General features: G+C 39.7%; 1 protein-coding gene across 1 annotated transcript in view; it reads right to left on the bottom strand.

The window, feature by feature from the left end:
* Positions 1 to 7,036, bottom strand: part of LOC136885685 (uncharacterized) — a 45,324-nt gene extending 38,288 nt beyond the window's left edge. Inside the window, exons 1-2 of the mRNA XM_068230402.1 lie at positions 6,971 to 7,036; positions 3,418 to 3,519 (exon numbers count right to left, since the gene is read on the bottom strand). Coding sequence (XP_068086503.1) covers positions 3,418 to 3,519; positions 6,971 to 7,036 — 168 coding nt within the window. The remainder of the gene's footprint in view (positions 1 to 3,417; positions 3,520 to 6,970) is intronic.
* Positions 7,037 to 21,381: the final 14,345 nt, after the last annotated feature.

Consider the following 21,381-nt stretch of genomic DNA (forward strand, 5'->3'; position numbering starts at 1 on the left):
GTTAACTGAATGTGGAGAGAGAGTGCAACAAATTTAGAATAAACTGAGGTCATGACATACGTTCACCTCAGCAATAACAAAAAAAACTGTAGGAATATGCTGATTAGACTTGGAAGAATTTTCAGTGACATGAAATAGAAAGTTCATTGTTTTTTCAATCATCCTAGTGTGCACATCTCAGCAAAAGGACAATGGCAGTACGAGCAAGTTGACTAGACTTGGAAGTAACTTATTTGCTAAGACAGTGAATACAAAGTTTATCGTTCCTGCATTGAGCTCTGGGCTGCTCATTTGAACCCTGGAGATGTGTAATTGCCTGCAGTAATGTTTACATCACTTGACACCTAACATTAGAGCTACAAGCAATTAAAAAATCCCCAGGCCCCCTGGGAATCAAACTTGGCACACTTTCCCATGGACAGCTGACTATCATAATATCTAAAAGATAGTGCGTTAAATTGAAAACGCACAACCCTCGAGCTAAAGGAAATTAAAAAAAACACTGACCAGTTTAGGAATTGAACCGCAGGCTTCTTTACATTGGCAGGAAACAAGTATGCTAACTAAATGACATTAGAAGCTGGTGTATTTAATTGAAACACATCAAGTTCAACATCCTTTGGAAGAGGGGCCAACAATAATATTCGCTTTACGTCTTTCTAACTACACAATTATAGATTACATTACTAACTACACTCAAACATTTGAAAAGTTTGCAATAATAGTAATTCTGAAGATCCAAGCTGCTTTCATGTTGATTACTCTACATGCACACTAACAAATAAAAGGGCTCCACTTTAACCATCTGAGCTACTCAGCCTGAGAATTTAGCTATTAAGTACCAAAAACACACACACACACACACTAATAATAGTAGTACTGTAATTTGGAGGAACCAACCCACCTTCGTACTGAATATTCTACATGCATACCTAATACAAAAAAGAAATCTGCTGCCAGAATTTAGTCCCCCAGGTGTCCGCGTCATATCAGAATTACCCAATAAAGAATATTTAAATCAGCATGAATTACACCTACATGCATATTATTTCTGTAATATTCTCTAATGGGGACACTCGTGCTTGAAGTTGGCTATAGCTTGAATGTTGAAATCGACTACTGAGGGATGTGTGGTGAAGAATCTGTAACGAGAGGAGGGTAGAAGGATTTTTAGGATTAGAGAAAAAAGAGGTTAAATTTGATGAAAATCTCTGTGCACAAATTTACTTACACATTAGACCTTTCTGGTGTGAACTAGTTGCCTTAGCAGCATCAAAACGAATGACACTTCAACTTCTTGTATTGTATCTAGAGGGAAGTGGGTGTGACAGAGAAGAGGAGATGGGCGGAGCGTTGTGCTTATGCGCTGTAGGCCGAACATTCCAGCAATAATGGATCAAACTTCATTGCAGCAGCTGAAGAAATCAAGGCCTTTCTGCAAAACAAACCTCAGAAAACCAACTCTACACACAGATGCAAGCATGGGACTGACATGGCATTTCATCCCTCCAGCAGCACCGCACTTTGGTGGAATCTGGGAAGCAGCTGTCAAGAGTCTGATCCATCACCTCAGACAAGTGGTGGAGTCTTATTGCGTCATGAACAAAGAATGGACGAAACATGTTCCATTAAATTAGTATGACAAGATGTAAATCTTAATTTTAAGAACCCCATGTGAACTGAATAGGTGGATCACAATAAGCCTTTGTAACATTGTTGAATTAATGTACATTTCTATATGGGCCAGTCATTAGATTTGTAACATGTAATTATCTGATATTGTCGTAAACAACACACGGAGTGAAATTAAAGTCCACTGTTCATATTGGAGTTGAACCCTGTACACAAATAATAGATTTATATTGTGTAGGAAACTATGAACTCATATTAGGACTATAAATCCAATCACAGATGAAGAAGGCAATCTTCTTGTCAGCGGATGACTGCACAATACTCCAATACTAGAAGAGTGGAAGCATTAGAAATTCTGTATCAAATCATCTCACAAATATAATTAAGATGGCGGATCACCTTCGACTACTTCATCCTGGCACTCAACTCTCTGAGAGACAAGTTTAGGATCTCATCAGCAAGGGAAATGGAAAGAAGCCACACTCATGCACGTCTCAAGTGTTCTAAGTTGAATGCAGATACCTTAGTACAATTAATGCAAAATACACAATGGGTGCATGTAACCCTGACGTACCCATTCATTAAAACTAGCATAGACTATGCAGGCCCAATTCTCATAAAAAATGGTGTGAGGTCAAACAAGACCAGACTGCCTAGCTACCAAGGCTGTCTATATATACATGATACCTAATCGCACCACAACAACATTTCTCTCCGCACTTTATCGATTTATTTTTTATATAGGTGAAGCCCTGAACATTTACAGCGATAACAGCACAAACTTCTTCGGAGCAGCTAAAGAAATCTAGGTCTTTCTGCAAAACAACCAACAGAAAACCGACTCTTCACACAACTGCAGGCATGGGACTGACATGGCATTTCATCCCTCCTACAGCACTACACTTTGGTGGAATCTGGGAAGCAGCTGTCAAGAGTCTGATCCATCACCTCAGACAAGTGATGGATTCTTATTGCTTCATGGACAAAGAATGGACCACTCTCACAACGCATACCCTCATCCTCTCACCAAAGTTATATGATGACCCTTTTGACACTTCTTACATAACTACATCATATTTCCTTACAGGAGAGCCAACTACTACACTCCCTGATCATGACTATACTTACTCTCCCATCACAACCTTGCCCACATGGCAATATATTCAGGAGCTAATCCAGAACTCCTGGAAGAGGTCGTCAAATGAATATCTCAATAAATGGGCAATGAAATGCCCATAGAACAGAGTCATACTAAAAGAAGACACATATGCTATGAAGTGGATGATGGCTAAAATGTGTGCAGTATATAAATGAACACTCTGAGTAAGCAAACATGTCACCTGCAACCTGAATCTACAAAGAATTGTATTATCTAGAAATCAATAATTAATATGATCAATAAAATCACAAAGGTGTTTCATTTGGAAGCAACTAGTAAAATATCCTGTAACAATAACAAAAGAATGTATCTTATAGCTATTTTGTGTTCAAAAATATTTATAAAATCAAAAGTAGTGGTAGAAATGATACCAGCTCCCAAATGACATGGAGTAGAGGTCTTTGGAGTAATTCTAACTGCTGCACAATTCATAATGCAAGATCGTGGAACAATTTGAAGGAAAAGTGAAAAATAGACAAGTAAACACTCAGTCTCATAAAAAGTATATTTTCCATAGTACTATCAACCATGAGCACTAAAATGAAGAGTCAAACACTGATATATGTTGAGCCATTTTCTAACAATTTTCATTGCCTGGTGATGGCTTATCAAATTATATACATTACCGGTACCTCAAGAGAGTTTTCCTGCGTTGACCCTGGCTCTGTTAACTCTGATTTAACTTCTTCTTTCAGAGCCATCACTTCTGATACATCTTCAATATTTTCCTGTGGAAAAGAGGATATATCAGGTATGCTCATAACACATATCTACAAATACAATCACAAACAAATGAGCAAGTTAATTCATTAATTACCAGTATTACAGTTACTTTCAAAATTTCACTAATGTTTAAGGAAGATTTCTACCAGCAGAGGATTGTTATGACCAAAGGCTGTACTGAGAGTGGTGTTACTATTCTTGCTCACTCCGTATGTCAGAGAAAGGATGAGACTGAGAACAAAATACAAAATGAGAAACATTTTCTAACCATATGAGGAGATAACCTACAAGGGATGGAAATGGGGCCATCTCGCACAGAATTTGGAAGGAAGCAGCCATAGGCATAAACACTAAATTGTACGAACTGTTTTCACATGTACAATCATATCAATCAAATCCTAAAGGTTTTTTGAAACAATTACAAGTATTACAAATATTGGAATCACATTCTCTACTCTGGTACTGCCGAGCTCACAGGAGCTACATAAAGCATTAAGAAAGTTCTGTTTCAAACAGCATATTTCAATGCTTCCAAGTGTACAATAAAAAAATAAACATGAATGAAGCAGGCTTATCAGAGTCATATACCAGCAAAAGATGTGATGTAGCCCAAACTCAAAGCAACTAGAAAGGAAATATTTTATTACTACAAGGATGTTATATAGTGTTCTGTGAAGAACTGTGGGGAGGAGAACACTGCCAATGGAGAGTCAGCAGTGTTGGAGTGTACATCTGCAATGTCAGAAGCTTGTTTATGATCTACTACAAGACATTTAAATTTCTCACTTGGATTCATAAAACCTTGATGGCACTACAGGGGAGAAAGGACCGAGATCAAAAGCTTATGTTCTAAAGTAAGTTACCGTACTTACAATAGTGAACTAGTATACAGTTCTAGAATACACCTACTTAATCCACTCAATATAGAAGAAAGAGGACAGTAGCTGAACAAAGGAATGCATGCAAAGGATGGACAGAAAGGAGAGGGAAATAATGACAAAGAGGAAAGAAAAAAATTTCTTTAATTTGCCTTAAGTCCTCGAAGTGTAAGAGCCCCTAGGAAGGGGCATTTTAAAGAAAATTTTCTAAGGAGTCATGCATTCTAGACCCCTTAAGCATGGTTCTCTATATTTTATGAGGAATAAAATGAATAAAATGAGCTAATCACTACATTGCCTATCTAAATGAATTCAACGTCTGAGCAAAATACTTACTTTCATGGGAATGTACATTCAGATTTTGAACATTTTTCCTCTTATATGCCATAGGCAAATCTGCTATTTTGTTAACACATATCTTCCAGCACATTGTGGATGTAAGGGTAACCCAGAATAATCACACCTGTGTTGACATTTTGTTCAGCAGACCAGTGTATCCAGACTCAAAAACACTGACAAAAGATTTCTTATTTAACTTCTTCTACACTAATTATATTAGAAGTAATAATTTTTAACATGTGGTGCTAATGGTGGTGTAGTAGTGTTGGAAGATATTAGTTTTTTTTAAAGTACAATGGGCCAACCATCCTCTATAATAATCAGAGGGGATACGGAGAAGAAGCGCAACCCCCAAAACCAAAGTAATTTTGATCCTGACAGTAAAAAGTACAGACTAACCCAACCCCAACCTTAACACACTCGCTAACAGTTTCCGATATTGGCACATATTTCTTTAACATAATTTTTGTATCTCTACAGGTTTGACACAGTAGTATCATAAGAAATATTAAACCTAGAGTTCTTGATCAGGAGTGCACTCATATGCCAGGTTCAAGTCTGTTACAGAACATAACAAGAAATATCAATGTAGATATCATGAACAGCAATACACTCACATCGTGGATATGTTCAGACACCGTTCTCTTCTGTAATGCCTGTAACTCAGTACTCAAGAGCTCACATTTATTCTGAGAATAGCATTCTTTAATTGCAGAATTTTAGCTTGAAGCAACTAATGTTCAACATCTCATAAGTAAATTAGCAGCTCGCAATGTTTGTAATAGGTCATTACAGTCTAGTCAGTTATTCATTGAACATAACCCTTCAAACTGTCAAGGTTTCCAAAGTTCCTGAGGTGCAGGAATGATATGCAGGAATTCACTTTCAAGCCAGTAAAATTACAGACAGGTGCTGGGATAATTCAGCTTCTTCAAATATCGCTAGACTGAACCCGAATCACACTCGCTGACATGAAATTAGCATGTCATCAGTTTACCCTCTGAGCTATCAAATGTAGAGCCACTGAACTGAAAGCCACACAGTTAGATGATTGCAATGGACTGTGATTAGAGTATCAAGAGACAGAGCAAGGAAATATGATGAAAATATCTTGTATCTTCTGCAAAATGTTCCACTGGATCTTCCACCTTCATCAGGGTGTTTGCTTTAGACAAGCTATTCTCACAGTAAACTTCCAAAGCAGAATTTTACTACGTGCTCACCCAACATCAGTGTCATTGTAAAGAAGTTTAATTCAGGCAAATCACCTGGAATTTCTTTTTGCAGAAAAATATGTCATCCAAGAGAGCCATTGACCAACTGGCCAAAACCTAATTCATACTAGCACCCATCACTTTTCCATCACTTCAGCAACTACTAGCACTGCAGTTGTCTGTTATGATAGAAAATGATGTCAACTCCACAAAGATTCCATTACCAAGCCATACAGAATAAATACATAACCACACACCCTCCAGAAATCCACTTTAATAATCAACATAGGTACTCAAATAACAACAGTCAGTCAATAGGTACTTAACACATGAAATGCCCTGAAGCCTCAACCTTGAGACACTGCTAATCACAACTTTGTTACTAGCTGGTCCTAACCAAGGCTTTTGCAATATCAAGCCCACAACATTCATTCAACTTTATGCCACTATCAATAATAATAATATTATTTGTTTTACGTCCCACTAACTACTTTTATGGTCTTCGGAGACGCCGAGGTGCCGGATTTAGTCCCGCAGGAGTTCTTTTACGTGCCAGTAAATCTACCGACACGAGGCTGTCGTATCTGAGCACCTTCAAATACCACCAGACTGAGCCAGGATCGAACCTGCCCAGTTGGGGTTAGAAGGCCAGCGCCTTAACCGTCTGAGCCACTCAGCCCGGCAAACCACTATCAAACACAGAATGCTAGGCTTATGCTGAGTTATGCCACCAGAACCCCTTTCCTTCTCCCATGAACAATGTTTTTGTCACTTGTTTGACCTATAGATATAGATCACTACTGTGGATTGTAGTTCCTAAGCGTTGGCAGCTTTGTGTAGCGCACTGTGGCGTATTTCCAAAGAAACAAAACAGAGTTGTACTATGCCTAGATATTCATGCAGCAAATGGTGACTGCTGGTGTTAATATTGAGGAAGCACATAGTAAATTATGCCCCTGCCAAACGTATTCAGCCACTAAGGGTTGTATTCTGACCTCTATAAAGTTATCTGGAATGAGACTTACAAGTGACGCATTTGTTGTTCCTTCAAGCCAGACTGGTTCCTCTTTGATCTTTACCTCCATGTACATTTTGCACTACAACTGAAGTAATTAGAAAGTACTGGGATTGTTGATTACTTCCAAAGACCTTCCACTGAAACGTAAGCCAGAAAAATATATTATTTTATTGATGTCACTGCTACTTACGTTATTTGTCAACAGACTAAGCAGCAAACTTGTAATTTTACATGACCATCAATTCATGTGTGTGCTTGTTAAAATGTTTTTCTTGCTCATAAATGCCTGTTTGCCAATGCTATTCTTCTCTTTTCTTCCAGGAAGCATCTATTATCCTCTGTTATCCCATGCTTGTCCCAACATTGCCCCAAACCATGGGGTAATTTTGGGACACAGTTTTTGTGGAATTGCTAAACAGTTATAAGATTTTAATAAAATTTCTTCTTGGAAATGAACTGTGGGTACCAAATTACATTAATTTAACATCATGCCAACTTTCTACTTTGAGATTTAGTGCTCTAGAATTTGAAAGTTTTCATTTTTGTCCCAGAATTACCCCGGTTGACCCTATAGGAGATATTATAAGTAGAATTTTGTAAACAATATAAATTTATTAAGGATGATCTGTTTGTTTAATAGAAAAAAATGTTAGCATAAATAGTATATTATTGTATTCTAGAAAAATTGTTTTTCTTCTCTTATTAATTTAAAATTTACTGCTTGACAATAATGTATTTTAGTGTACCATTTGCCACCGAGGTAGACACCTCATTTGCAAATAAAGAGATTTTGATTTGATTTGATTTTGATACTACCAAGATAACAGAATTGTTTCACCTGATCAATTCGGACGTCATCAATTTTTATATTGGTTTTAATTTCTTCCATGTTTTTCCGTACTATCATTACTCTCGTTTTCCGTTTGATTACTTTTATTTTCCATAGTTTAAGAGTTCCTGAGAGGACTTTCAGCATTCTATCCATTTCCTTTTCTGAGTCTGCAATTAATACGACGTCATCTGCAAATCTGATACAATGTAGGCTATCCTTTTACCATTGACTTTTATTCCCTTTGTCTTCTCCTTCATAATCTGAATTGCTTCCTCAATGAACATATTAAATAAATACGGCGATAGGGGACAAACTTGTCTGACTCCTTTCCTAACACTGTCCTTTTATTCTACCTGATTGATGATTATTTTTGTGCTTTGGTTCAGATACAGTTGATTAATCATTCTTCTATCCTTCCAGTCCAATCCTATTTTCCTCATGGTTCTAAACAGTTGTTTAAAGAATATACGGCTGGAATATGCAGTATTTGGGCTATATATGGTTGCAATAATTACAAGGGGCCATGTGCGTCAAAGCCTGTCGACAGATTTCCGAAAAATAAAGAAATGTAAGTACGAGTTTAGATGTTTGTTATATTTGTGTTTACACAACTTCATTTTTATAGAATGAATAGGCTACGGTAGTTGATTTCACGGCAGTGGAAGGTGATGTACTAATTGATATTACTGATTTTATTAGATGCAATCAATGGGTTATTCGGAGCAGACGAGCAGACCTGGATGATATGTTCAAAAGAGATGGACTAGAACATTTGAAAAAAGTGATGTTGAATGCTCAGTTCGTTTTGTATAGAAAGACCTTAGAAACAAGAATTTATTAAGTGAGGGGTAAGTACTTCAAGCACGTTTGGATTTGGGATTATGTAGACTTTATACAAGATAGATTTATTATTATTTAATTCTTACTTGATCTTTTCAGAACTTTGCCGGGATCTATCCCCTCATTTCGGCCATCTGCGAAGGAAATCAATCCCAGGAGAAGCCCACAGAAGAGGAAGAGAGAAGAGAAACAAGAGTCAGAAACAACAGTGGGCGGTGAAAGTTATGTGGTGAGTAATGACACTTTCAAGAGTGCACAAAGTGTTCGCAAATGGCAAAAAAATGCAGAGCATTGCAAAAAACAGTGTCCAGATATAAGAAACAGAATTGTGTGATGAATGATAAGCTAAGTACTTTAAATCATTCTAAATTGAGAAGTTAGGCTAAACTACAGAAAAGAATATTATTAGTGATTGTCAAGGTAATTTTTGTAGTGATTTAGCAGATAACTTTATAAAACTCCTGACTAAACTTGAGGGCAGGAAGGCTCAGGGGAGGAGATACTCAAATAAAAATAAGAGTTTTGCTTTGGCCCTGCATTTCTGTTCTCCAAAATCATACAGGTTCTTGGAGACGGTCATTGAGAAGTTGGCTAATAAATTTAGAGGTAAATGGCATGTTTCCTGATTTGATAACAAATTAAGTGTGAAAATATGAAACCCCAAGAAAAAGTCAGATCATTGGTAATTTATGAAATATCTCTTAAGTGTCTGCTGACCTAAAGTGCTCAATATGACTTGTTCAAAGGGTTTAGAGAACAGGTTCAGAAATCTTGTCTGACTTGAATGTCACTGAAAGAGAGTTATGTAATCAGGCTTTGTTCATAATGGTCAAAAGTCTGTACCTCAATTTCAAGCAAATTATGGGATACGGTATTTTTGGCCAGAGATGCTATGACAGGAAAGGGTATTGAATATATGTTAATTCATGCATTAGTGAAAATTCAGGACACTGGACTAATACCCAAGACTGTAGTTTGTGAACAAGGGACAAACAATATTAAAATGTGGACAATTTTGGGGATCACTTCAGACAAACCATACATTGAAGTAATTGATGAAAAATGTACTTTTTCTATGATGCCCCTGACTTGATAAAATCACTAAGAACAATCTAAAGAAGTATGATTTCAATTCAGGAGGGGAAATTTGTTGCTGTTTTCATACTGAAGAATTTTATAACAAATATTGTTCCCAGACTGGCCTCAAAATTAAGAAAACAATATATTTCACTTCCTCCTTTTCACCAACTAGAGTGTGTTCAGTTCTTCGAATTGTGAGTCAATCTGTTGCTTGTGGAATAAGGGTGCATGTTCGATTTAATTCAATACCACCCTCTGCTGCTATTACAGCTGATTTAATTGAAATCATATTATTTGACATCTTCAATTCCTCCAAATGTAGTGTCCCTAGCCGTAAGTAGTATAGAAAACACCTTTGCAGGAATTCTAATCATTTAGAAAAATTGGTAGAAGTTGAAAAATGTCTTAAGCAGAACATTATGTTAAACAGAGGTGCTAATAGTAAACTCAAACCAATATGTATTCAATGTTGGGTAGATAATATCACTGCTCTTAAGATTTTGCGGTCAGAATTGTTTCAGCAATTTGATTTTCAATTTATCTTCACTAGAAGACTGACAAAAAATTGTCTAGAAAATGCATTTGCCATTGTCAGGGGTATATAGGGCAGATGCACCTAAACTTCACAGCGCTTTAAGAACTGTTAGATAAATATCTTACTATCCCCATCACAAGAAAGCAATTGTGAGGCAGATGCTGCAGTATTCCTAAACAAATACAATTATTTGAAAATGAGATACACTGTGAATGGAATATCAAACGTTAGTGATAAGAGACCTAATTGTAATGAAAAAATGAGATCATCAACAGTAATGTGCAAACCACACAGGCAAATGTAGATAATTATATTATTGGATGGGCAATCACAAGACTGACAAACAATGAGTATAAAAATGTTTTGATATCCCTTGAACTTAATTCCCATGACCCTGAAAACTTCCTCATATTAGTGAAGAAATGTGAATCAAGTAACATGATTTTCCCCAATGAATGTTCTCACATGTTGTGTTTTAAAATGTCCAAGGCTTTTCAGAATAATGTAAATAAATTCATATGTGAAAACACACAAGATATCAAAGATAGGTTAGTGAAGACCTTAATGAATGAATATGATAGTGTAGAAGGTATGTGTGACAGTTGTTATTCCTTGTTGGCCCATAAATATTTGCAGTCCTCAATAAAGCTTTTGTAAATGAAACGAATGGTTTCTACACATCTCAGTAGAAAAAGAAGAATGCCAAATTACAGAAAGTAACGCATACCGGTATGTAATTTCATGTTAAGTGCATTGGGATGTACACAATACAGTATATATATATATAATTATAGTATCTGCATGGTTGTCATTACATATGGTTGCCTGGCCTGTAGTTGTATGCAAATTGTTACAGAAATTTGCCATGACAAAACTTCAATTTGTGGAAAATAGCATGAGTACAGTAGGATAATTTATTTTTGAATGTATATGACATGTGAAAATTGTAGACGGTAGGCTATCACATGAAAAATCCAGTAGTTTTGGTATAGGTGTAGCCCTAAAATTGATGTTACTTTTCATGCCTTATTTCGTGACTAATAAAATGTTATAACCGCAGACCAAACATTTTGTACTTGAAAAGCTATTCCATAATTCGTTTAAAACTTAAAACCAATACAATACAATTTCGAGATCTCTGGTTCAGGTATTATGCCATATCAGCCGCAAGGAGCAGTCGACACCTGTTCGTTTTCACACTGCGAGCCGCTAGATAGTGGTAGTGGCGCTGCCTCGTCGGAAAGCTGTGCACATTCGAGAGTGTTTCTGCTATTATCTTTATAACCTACTTGGTATAGCCATGTAATGTGTACAGACGGCACTTCGCATCACACCATCTGAAAACAGGTCACGTGGTCGGTCCTAGAAACACCTTCAAGAAGACATGAGGGATGTTCACCTTGTTTCATGTGATGCTCCTATAGAACCAAGTGAAGAGTGACTTGCGAAAAACAGCAGACCCTGCTCCATTGCGGGACAAGCGCTAAGACGGAATCCGTAGACCAGGTATTACCTGCCTATGAAGTGCTCTGTAACAGTCAGGATGTAACAATACAGTAAAATGTACTCTGGTCCTGGAAGAAGTTACGATCTCTGGGCATAGGCAAAGCACATTCCCACCATATCTCTAGATACCTTAAATGATTACTTTTCTCAGCCTAAAGTCGGACCAGTTCCATTACCAGCTAATCCCACAAACTTAGCACGCTCTTCCGAGTGCAACCAGTTCTCTTTCCACACCGTTAGCGCAAATGATGTTAAACGTGTGCTGTACTCTATCACTTCCGATGCGACAGGTAATGACGGTATCTCTATAAAATTAATTAAAAACATCATCGGGGCTGTACTACCAATACTGACTCACATATTCAACTAAGAGGAAGTACAACTGGGCAACCATCCTCTATTAACACTAATCAGAGGGAAAATGGAGGAGAAGTGAAGGTATCGGCAAAAGAAAAGGAGGTCTCCCTAAGACTCGAGCACCTCAAACCTTGGAGGCGCCAGACTCAGCTAGCGGAACCTTGGTCGCCAAACGACACTCCCAAGTTGACAGTCTTTGTTCCCCCTTAAGGTCGCCTCATTCTACAGGCAGGGAATACAGCCCCCACGTCGTGGAGAATGAGCCGGAATAAACACGTGACAGTGAACGGGTTAAGGCATTTCCACTCCCCTATTCGAATAAGTTACGCTGAAATCTCGAAAGTGACATTCTAATTTTGCTCAGGAGCTATCATGTTGAATGTCTGTTTAGTCTCACGCCACGATGATAGCCACATAATGCCCTTATACTAAAAAGTACAAAACAGAGTAATGTATTTTCCTCTGGCCTACCCATGTGAAAGAAAGTCCGTGATTCTCTGAAGACTCGCGTTCTACTATGATTGTAACTTTACTGATTACATTCGGAAAGTAATTTTTGATCGGGTTAACTATAATTGAGCCCAATCAAAGCTAAGTTGCAACTTAACTAAGATGTTTCCATAGAGCGAGTGACCCCATAACTGTTGGGAGAAAATGGGAACAAAACCCACCTCAGCAAACTTGAATATTGATTTCCGTGGTTTCCAATTTCCACACCAGGCATACTAAGGCCAGAGTAACTTCCTTCCCCGTCTCATTGTCGCCGTAAGACCTGTCCGTGTCGGTTTAAGAAAATACTGGGTGAACATCTAGTAGTGAACCTGCCACCTGGTGACTGCCCGAAACGCAGATCAGTGGCGACTGTCTGAAAGTTGCACCCTCGTTTTCCGATACCACGGTTATTCCTACATGCATCAAGGAATTAAATGAGGCATTTCTTGGGGGAAGACTCGCAAATGATTTCTTAGAAGTAGAGTTGAAATGTTTAGATTGAATTGCATAATACCGCATAGTGCAACTAGGGACCCACTCAAGTTTCGTATGGGAACTGAACCGGGAGGTACACCTGAACCCCTTGTATTTATATGAAACGCCTCGAAGAACGCTACCTATCACATAAAAATTGAAACAACTTGTGCAAGAAGTTGGGACGTTGATCAACAGATGTCACGACTAAAGTGATGGTGTAATGTGTTATTTTAAAGTTTCCTAAACTGACTGGATAATTTTTGATTTTTGGTCTATCATAATTTACAAGTATTTCAAGAAGTTTGAACTTTTCTCCATAGATGTTTCTATTAAAGAACTTGAGTCGTGCACTCTGCTGCAAAGTGGAATAACTAGAAATTTAAAGAAATTTTGTGTTCATAGGTTTTCTGACTGAACTGAACTGACTCCATGTTTTTGATACATCAAGGTTTGTAACACTTCTTACTTATCCCGCCAACTAAGGATCTTAACCAATAGACAATTGTGTGTATTTATTTTCCTTCCAATCATAGGCTTCTTTTAACGTTTCGACTGCCCAATAAAAATGAGAGGGTGTGTCTGGTTTTAGTGCAGAGCCTTCTCGAACCTTCCTCTCGGGTTTAAAAGCTGACGCCTTTTCGAGCTAATTTGTCTTACTGATCGTCGCGTTATTGAGTGTGTGTGTGTGCTAAGACAGGAGGTGGTTGCCTTATTCATCGGCAAGCAGAACACCAGCAAAGGTAATGGTCAGCATCAGTAGTATAATGGGACAGTTCGGGCGCCTCCTCCTCCTCCCGCGGCGCGGGAAATTTGAATTCTGGAGGGAAATTTGAATTTTGGCGGGAGATTTGAATTTTGGCGGGAGATTTGAACTTGTAAACAAAGCCACGTGCTTTTTGACAGCTATCATCGACAACAACGCATCGCTAACCTCACTGCTGCCATCTTGACGGGCCTAAACCTCAGTAGTGCCAACTTAACCTAACTAGCGTGAGGTAAACAAAGCCACGTGTTTTTTGACAGCCACGTCCTTTTTTGACAGACAACAACGCATCGCTAACCTCAGTACTGCCATCTTGACGGGCCTAAACATCAGTAGTGCCAACTTAACCTAACTAGCGCGTGGTAAACAAAGCCACGTGCTTTTTGACAGCCACGTGCTTTTTTGACAGCTGTCACTTAACCTAACTAGTGCGAGGTAAACAAAGCCACGTGTTTTTCGACAGCCACGTGCTTTTTGACATACAACAACGCATCGCTAACCTCAGTACTGCCATCTTGACAGGCCTAAACCTTAGTGGTACCAACTTAACCTAACTAGCGCGTGGTAAACAAAGCCACTTGCTTTTTGACAGCCACATGCTTTTTTGACAGCTGTCATCCGCCATCTTTAAACTACAGAGCACTGTGCTGCCCTCTTTAGATTAAAATTCGTCACCTGTCATCGGCAGTGCTGCCATCTTGGCGGGCCTAAACCTTAGTGCTACCAACGTAACCTCACTAGCGTGAGATAAACAAATCCACGTGCAGCTGTCATCCGCCATCTTTAATCACAGTGCTGCCCTCTTTGTGGTGGCGGATAATTTGAAAAAATGCTTTTTGATAGCAGCCATCTTTGAGCACCGTGCTGCCCTCTATGTGGTGGCGGTAAATTCCACGTGCTTTACAAACCTATATGCTTTTCTGACAGCTGTCATCCGCCATCTTTAATCCAGAGAGAACAGTGCTGCAATCTATGTGGCGGCGGTAAATTCCACGTGCTCTTGTTTGGAAACAAATCAATATGCTTTTTTTGACAGCTGTCAACCGCCATCTTTAATCACCGTGCTGCCCTCTATGTGGTGGCCGTAAATTCTACGTGCTTTACAAACCTATATGCTTTTCTGACAGCTGTCATCCGCCATCTTTAAGCTGTAAATCCCCGATTCTCGTGTTAGAAGTTGTAAAACAGATTCTTAATCCGAGTTCTTTGACGTCAGGAAGGGCAACCGGTCGAAAATAATAGTGTATGATGTAAGAGGCTAGATACTGCCAGTTTTGCGTCAGGAACGGCAACTCAACAAATTTTTGCGATTTAAAATCTTAGTTTTGCGTCAGGAAGGGCATCCGGCTGTAAAACAATAGTTCGTGAAATGAAATGTCGTATGGCTTTTAGTGCCGGGATATCCCAGGACGGGTTCTGCTCGCCAGGTGCAGGTCTTTCTATTTGACACCCGTAGGTGACCTGCGCTTCGTGATGAGGATGAAATGATGAAGAAGACAACACATACACCCAGCCCCCGTGCCATTGGAATTAACCAATTATGGTTAAAGTCCCCGAACCGGCCGGGAATCGAACCCGGGACCCTCTGAACCGAAGGCCAGTACGCTGACCGTTCAGCCAACGAGTCGGACAATAGTTCGTGATACAGTGATTTAAAATCTAAAAAGACCATCTAGCTGTAAATCCCCGATTCTCAAGTTGTAAAACAGATTCTTAATCCGAGTTCTTTGACGCCAGGAAGGGCAACCGGTTGAAAACAATAGTGTATGATGTAAGAGGCTAGATACTACTAGTTTTGCGTTAGGAAGGGCAACTCAACAAATTCTTCTGATTTAAAATCTTAGTTTTGCGTCAGGAAGGGCATCCGACTGTAGTGATACAGCGATTTAAAATCTAAGAAGAGCATTTAGCTGTAAATCCCCGATTCTCAAGTTGTAAAACAGATTCTTAATCCGAGTTCTTTGACGTCAGGAAGGGCAACCGGTCGAAAACAATAGTGTATGACGTAAGAAGCTAGATACTCCCAGTTTTGCATCAGGAAGGGCAATCGATCGTAAAACAAAACAGATTCTTAATCCGAGTTCTTTGACGTCAGGAAGGGCAACTGGTTGAAAACTATAGTGTATGATGTAAGAGGCTAGATACTGCCAGTTTTGCGTCAGGAAGGGCAACTCAACAAATTCTTGCGATTTAAACTCTGTAAAACATATTTTTAACCCCAAGAGAATCGAACCCGAGACTACCGGGTGAGAGGCATGCACACTAAACTAAACTGTAGGCTATGGGTTTGTTCTACAGTCTTTGAAGTTGTATCGACGCAGTCATTCTGAGCGAGCCGCGGAATGCATGTGTTAGCTGAAATTGTACATGTATCTTCCGGCTGTAGTAGTAACCTTGAACGAAGACACGGTGTGCTGATAAGCGACTTGTAACTCACGAACGTCTTCTTAGCTGAGTAGCATTCAGCCCATGTAAGCTCTTAACATATTATGATTGTACGGAGAGGTTAAAACACAGTACCAATTAAGGTTGTAAAATATTCTGTTCTGTAAAACTGAAATAGTCCTCCTCTGTGGTGTAGTAGTTAGTGTGATTAGCTGCTACCCCCGGAGGTCCGAGTTCGATTCCCGGCTCTGCCACGGAATGTGTAGCATTTAGCCTATGTAAGTTCCTAACGTAAAATATCATGATTGTACGGAGAGGTTAAAACACACAGTGTCAGCATATAGCACATCCCTATCGAAAGAGCCTGCGCGGTGCCGGCATGTAGGCTTCTCCTGATGAAGGAGCCTGCACAAGGTTTAACGCCCCCTATCAACAGCCCTTACTTAATGCTGGCTTTTTGCACACCCCGCCTCTTAGATCATACACCATAGTTTTACGACCGGTTGCCCTTCCTGACTAGGATTTTAAATCGATAACTAGATATCCCGGTACCGGAACATAGCCTACTCCTACTGAAGAAGCCTGCACAAGGCTTATTACCTCCATCCGACAAATGGATCACACTCAACGTCTTGTACTCAAAATCATTTTTCGAAGGAGCCTGCACAAGGTTTAACGCCCCCATCAACAGCCCTTACTTATTGCTGGCTTTTTTGCACACCCCGCCTCTTAGATCATACACCATAGTTTTACGACCGGTTGCCCTTCCTGACTAGGATTTTAAATCGATAACTAGATATCCCGGTACCGACACATAGCCTACTCCTACCAAAGAAGCCTGCACAAGGCTTATTGCCTCCATCCGACAGATGAATCACCCTCCACGTCTTGTACTCAAAATCATTTTCGAAGGAGTCAGCACAAGGTTTAACACCCCCTATCAACAGCCCTTACTTATTGCTAGCTTTTTTGCACACCCCGCCTCTTAGATCATACACCATAGTTTTACGACCGGTTGCCCTTCCTGACTAGGATTTTAAATCGATAACTAGATGTCCCGGTACCGGTACATAGCCTACTCCTACCGAAGAAGCCTGCACACAGCTTAACGCCTCCATCCAGCAAATGAATCACCCTCAAACACTCTTCAATCATTCTCACTACTTCGGATGATAGCGGGTTCGAACTGGAAGCTGTAAAAAATAGCAAATGCTAGGCGAGGGACATGCGCGATCGTCATAACGTGATCTAGCTAAATGTAGTTTTAGCTCAATACCTTTAAGTGCCTACAGGTAAGGAATACCGCGGATGTAGCTTAGTACCCTCCCGTTTAAGTCGAGAAGTCGAGGATCGCGCGCTAACTTTCTAAGGCTCGATCCGCTGCAGAACTCTTATTCTGACACCTCGGCATCAACAGGAGGTTCGATTCCGGCTTAAATACATCAGCCTGCGGGACTTCAGGAGAGCTCTTGTTGCATAAACACTTCGTTCCGACTGTACTGCAGTTGTCAGCGATTTTCACATCCGCTTGGTAACAAGCAGCATATTTACTCGCTGCAGTCTGCGTGAAGTGCTCACAGTTCTCTGTATGCGTTTATTACGTACACACACATCTCCCGTCTGCTGTGAATATTATTCTTCAGCCTTTATCTTAAGGTAAGGTAGAACTGTTAGTTACTTTTTGCAAAGCAACCTCTACGCTAGACATCTACATTCATATATGTTTGTTCTTTTTAGGTACCGTTCGAGTTATAGGCTTGAAAGTACGCATTTTATTCATCCGAGTAACAGTCTGTAGCACGTGCATTTTTTTAAAGGTATGTTTTCGAACTTTGAGTTGTAAAGATAACTAGGCTAGCTGATACACCCTACACTACATTCATATATGTTTGCTCTTTTCATTTTAGATTCGATTAGAATATTATCATTCGAGTTTCAGGCTTGAACGTACGCATTTTATTTATCCGAGTAACAGTCGGCAGCACATTCATTTTTAAGGTATGTTTTCGAACTTTGAGTTGTAAAGATAACTAGGCTAGCTGATACACCCTACACTACCATTTACCAATAGAGATTAATTTGCTATTCCTAACAAAGTAGAAGCGTTCTTGCAGATAACAATCGATAAGGGTGTTGCTGCTATAAAAAATGTACCAACTTCAGCTGAATCGTTAAATGTTCTTCCGTCGAGTCGCAAGTTTAAAAAATAGTCTGTCTGTTAGGTCATCAGCCCAGAGGCTGGTTGTACCCGCAAATTGCACCACCAAAGGTTATGCGGCTGTAAGGAAAACCCAAAAACCAATGGCAGCACCGTAATGAGGCGTACTAGGCAAGATGATGAGTGAGGTAGTTTGTCATTGCTTTCCTCACTGGGTCAGAAAGTACTATTGCAGCACGACTGACCCTATGAGCAGCACCTTTCATAACACTCAGATGCACTAGTCATGCTCTGAATGTCATTACTCAGCACTACCCATACCCCAGCAACTTCAATATTGTCACAGCCATGAATGTTGACTGGGACTTCGGTGGAAGCTACACTTTACTCTGGCCTGTGCCAAGAGATGGGTGCAAAGTACTGTATCCATCAAGAAATGACAGCAGGCAGTTAAACATTAGAAGAAACGAAATTTGGATTAATAAAGGTCAGATAGGTAACCAGTTTGAAGTCAGAAGAGAACGACAATTTATCAATAGAGTTAGAAGTAAGAGTAAAATGTTATATACACATAAACAAACCCCATAACACTACAGCCCTTGAAGGGCCTTGGCCTACCAAGCGGCCGTCGCTCAGCCCGAAGGATTGCGGATTACGAGGTGTCGTGTAGTCAGCACGACGAATCCTCTCGGCCGTTATTCTTAGCTTTCTAGACCGGGGCCGCTATCTCATCGTCAGATAGCCCGTCAATTCTAATCACGTACGCTAAGTAGACTCGAACCAACCCACAAGTCCAGGTAAAAATCCTTAACCTAGCCAGGAATCGAACCCGGGGCCTCCGGGTAAGAGGCAGGCACGCTACAGGTTATATATACGAGTATAGCCTATATAGTTTAAATGTTAAACTCGAAAGAAACCAACTATTAACCAATAGACGTTGCGACATCGTTGCGACTTTAAAGATAGAAGAGACTAACATTTTATCAGCAGAGCTTAAATGTACATTTTCTAAGAGTAATAAGAGACACACAGTTAATAACCCCTCGTAGTTCACTTAATAGTTTGTATTGTCGAGGGCTGATGTAATTTCAGGCTGGGTCATGGATTTTATTAGATACAAGGCTCCTCGGTTGTATCATTAGCATACTAACCTTAAGTTTACAAGGCGTTGGGTTCGATCCCCGGCGGGTCGTGTGTTTAACTGCGTATGATTATGTTTTATGGCTTGAGAACTAAGTGTTTCCGTCGTAATAAACTTATCTTCATCTACATCAACAAGGGCTTAGATTTAATTTTCGGCTGGGTCATAAATTTAACCGTGCATGATTACGTTTTCTGGCTTGCGAACTATGTGTTTTCGTCGTGTTAATCCAAATATATTGAGAAAAAGGTTAAGGAGGAGAAGAAGAAAGAGAAATAACAGGTCCTGTACGCTACATTCCGTGTTTGACACAATTGTAATGCATGAGGTCTTAAGTTACAAGTTGTCAGCCTATTAGACAGCCCTCTAGTTAAGTCTAAACGAATAAAGTATAGCAGCTACCTTGCATAGTAGCCTTGTTCCGAATGTTAAGCTAATAAAAACTAATAGCTTATGAGTTACAAGTTGTAAACCCTGTAGTAGCTCTGCAGAGTTAGACTTATGCCAGACTCAGCTATAGACCCCTTTGTGCCAACAGATGCAGAGTTGTATTCAAAGAGTCGAAGTGTGTGCGGGTCAGATATTTCATTCATGTCAATTGTAACGGCATGCATCTCTGCGACAGCTGAGTTGCTTACATAGCGTAACCGGCTACACTGTCAGCAGATTCCTAAAGCCTCGTGGTTATGAGTAGAAGATTGTTCTCGAGTCACTAAACCTTCGATTCCCTATTCAAAAATGTTAAACAACTATAATTAACGCCAGACTCAGCTTGAGGTCCTCTTGTCGCTAATACCACGCTCGGAAGTTAAAAGCCCTCGAGCACCGCTTTTTTAGTCGTTTCTTACAGCAGTATTCCATTACCCTCCTACATCACTCCACCGAGAGTTGCAAGTTAGGAGGGCATCCGGTTAGGAGGATAGAACCTCGAATTAGGGTAATTCCAGGCTGGGTCATGGATTTTTATTAGATACAAGGCAAAATGCCCTAGCACAGCCTCCACCGGGTTAGTGCCATAAGAGCCCATGTATACGCATGCTTCTACTTACTTGTGTTAGGTCACTCACTTTTATCTATCCTATCCGACCTTCCTCGGTTAACTCTTGCTCTTTTCCGACCCTTACCCTATTAGGTTTACGAAGGCTAAGGAATCTTTAATTTTCACGCCTTTCGTAGCCGTTGTCTTTCTTTGGCTGATACCTTGCGCGGTTGCTCATCTCCCCTGGACCTAAGGTTGCTTTTCAGCCTTACGTCTCAATGAATGAAGCATGTTATGTATTAAGGCTTACACCATCGCCTAGGAGATTAACGCGTGGTCAGCGCAACGTCCGGCCTGCAGGGGTATCGAACGTAAAGTGTAAGTAAGGATTTTATTCTGTATTCGGGAATTCTGATAATACGCGAAATGCTGCAGAGCTATATTCCGGCACCACATTAATTTTACGTATTACATTGGGTATTCAGTACAAGGATAGGTAAGGTCTTCCTGCGTGATTGTACCTAAGATGCAAACTTGTAGGGAAAAAATACTTTGTATTCTATGTGTTAGCAAATACATCGAAAGCTAGTCAACTTGCACGTGCAGTTATTTCTTCTATGTTATGCTAGGCTCTCCGTTTTTAGAACTTCGAAGATGCTCCCCAATATTACGCTGTCTGTAAATAAAGCATTTGTATTACACCTCACACTATATCCCTAGTCCTTCCACCAATCTCAGCATCAAAGTCCCTGGATCATGTCTTATCTCGTCTAGTTGGGTTGAGCGTAAGATCGAATCTCAAATTTGAGACTGTAACGCCCTTGTAAAGTTAAGCCTGGCATCATATGCATGGGTTAACCTAGCACTCTTAAC

This window comes from Anabrus simplex, chromosome 14 (assembly GCF_040414725.1).
Source record: "Anabrus simplex isolate iqAnaSimp1 chromosome 14, ASM4041472v1, whole genome shotgun sequence".
NCBI classification, from domain to species: domain Eukaryota; kingdom Metazoa; phylum Arthropoda; class Insecta; order Orthoptera; family Tettigoniidae; genus Anabrus; species Anabrus simplex.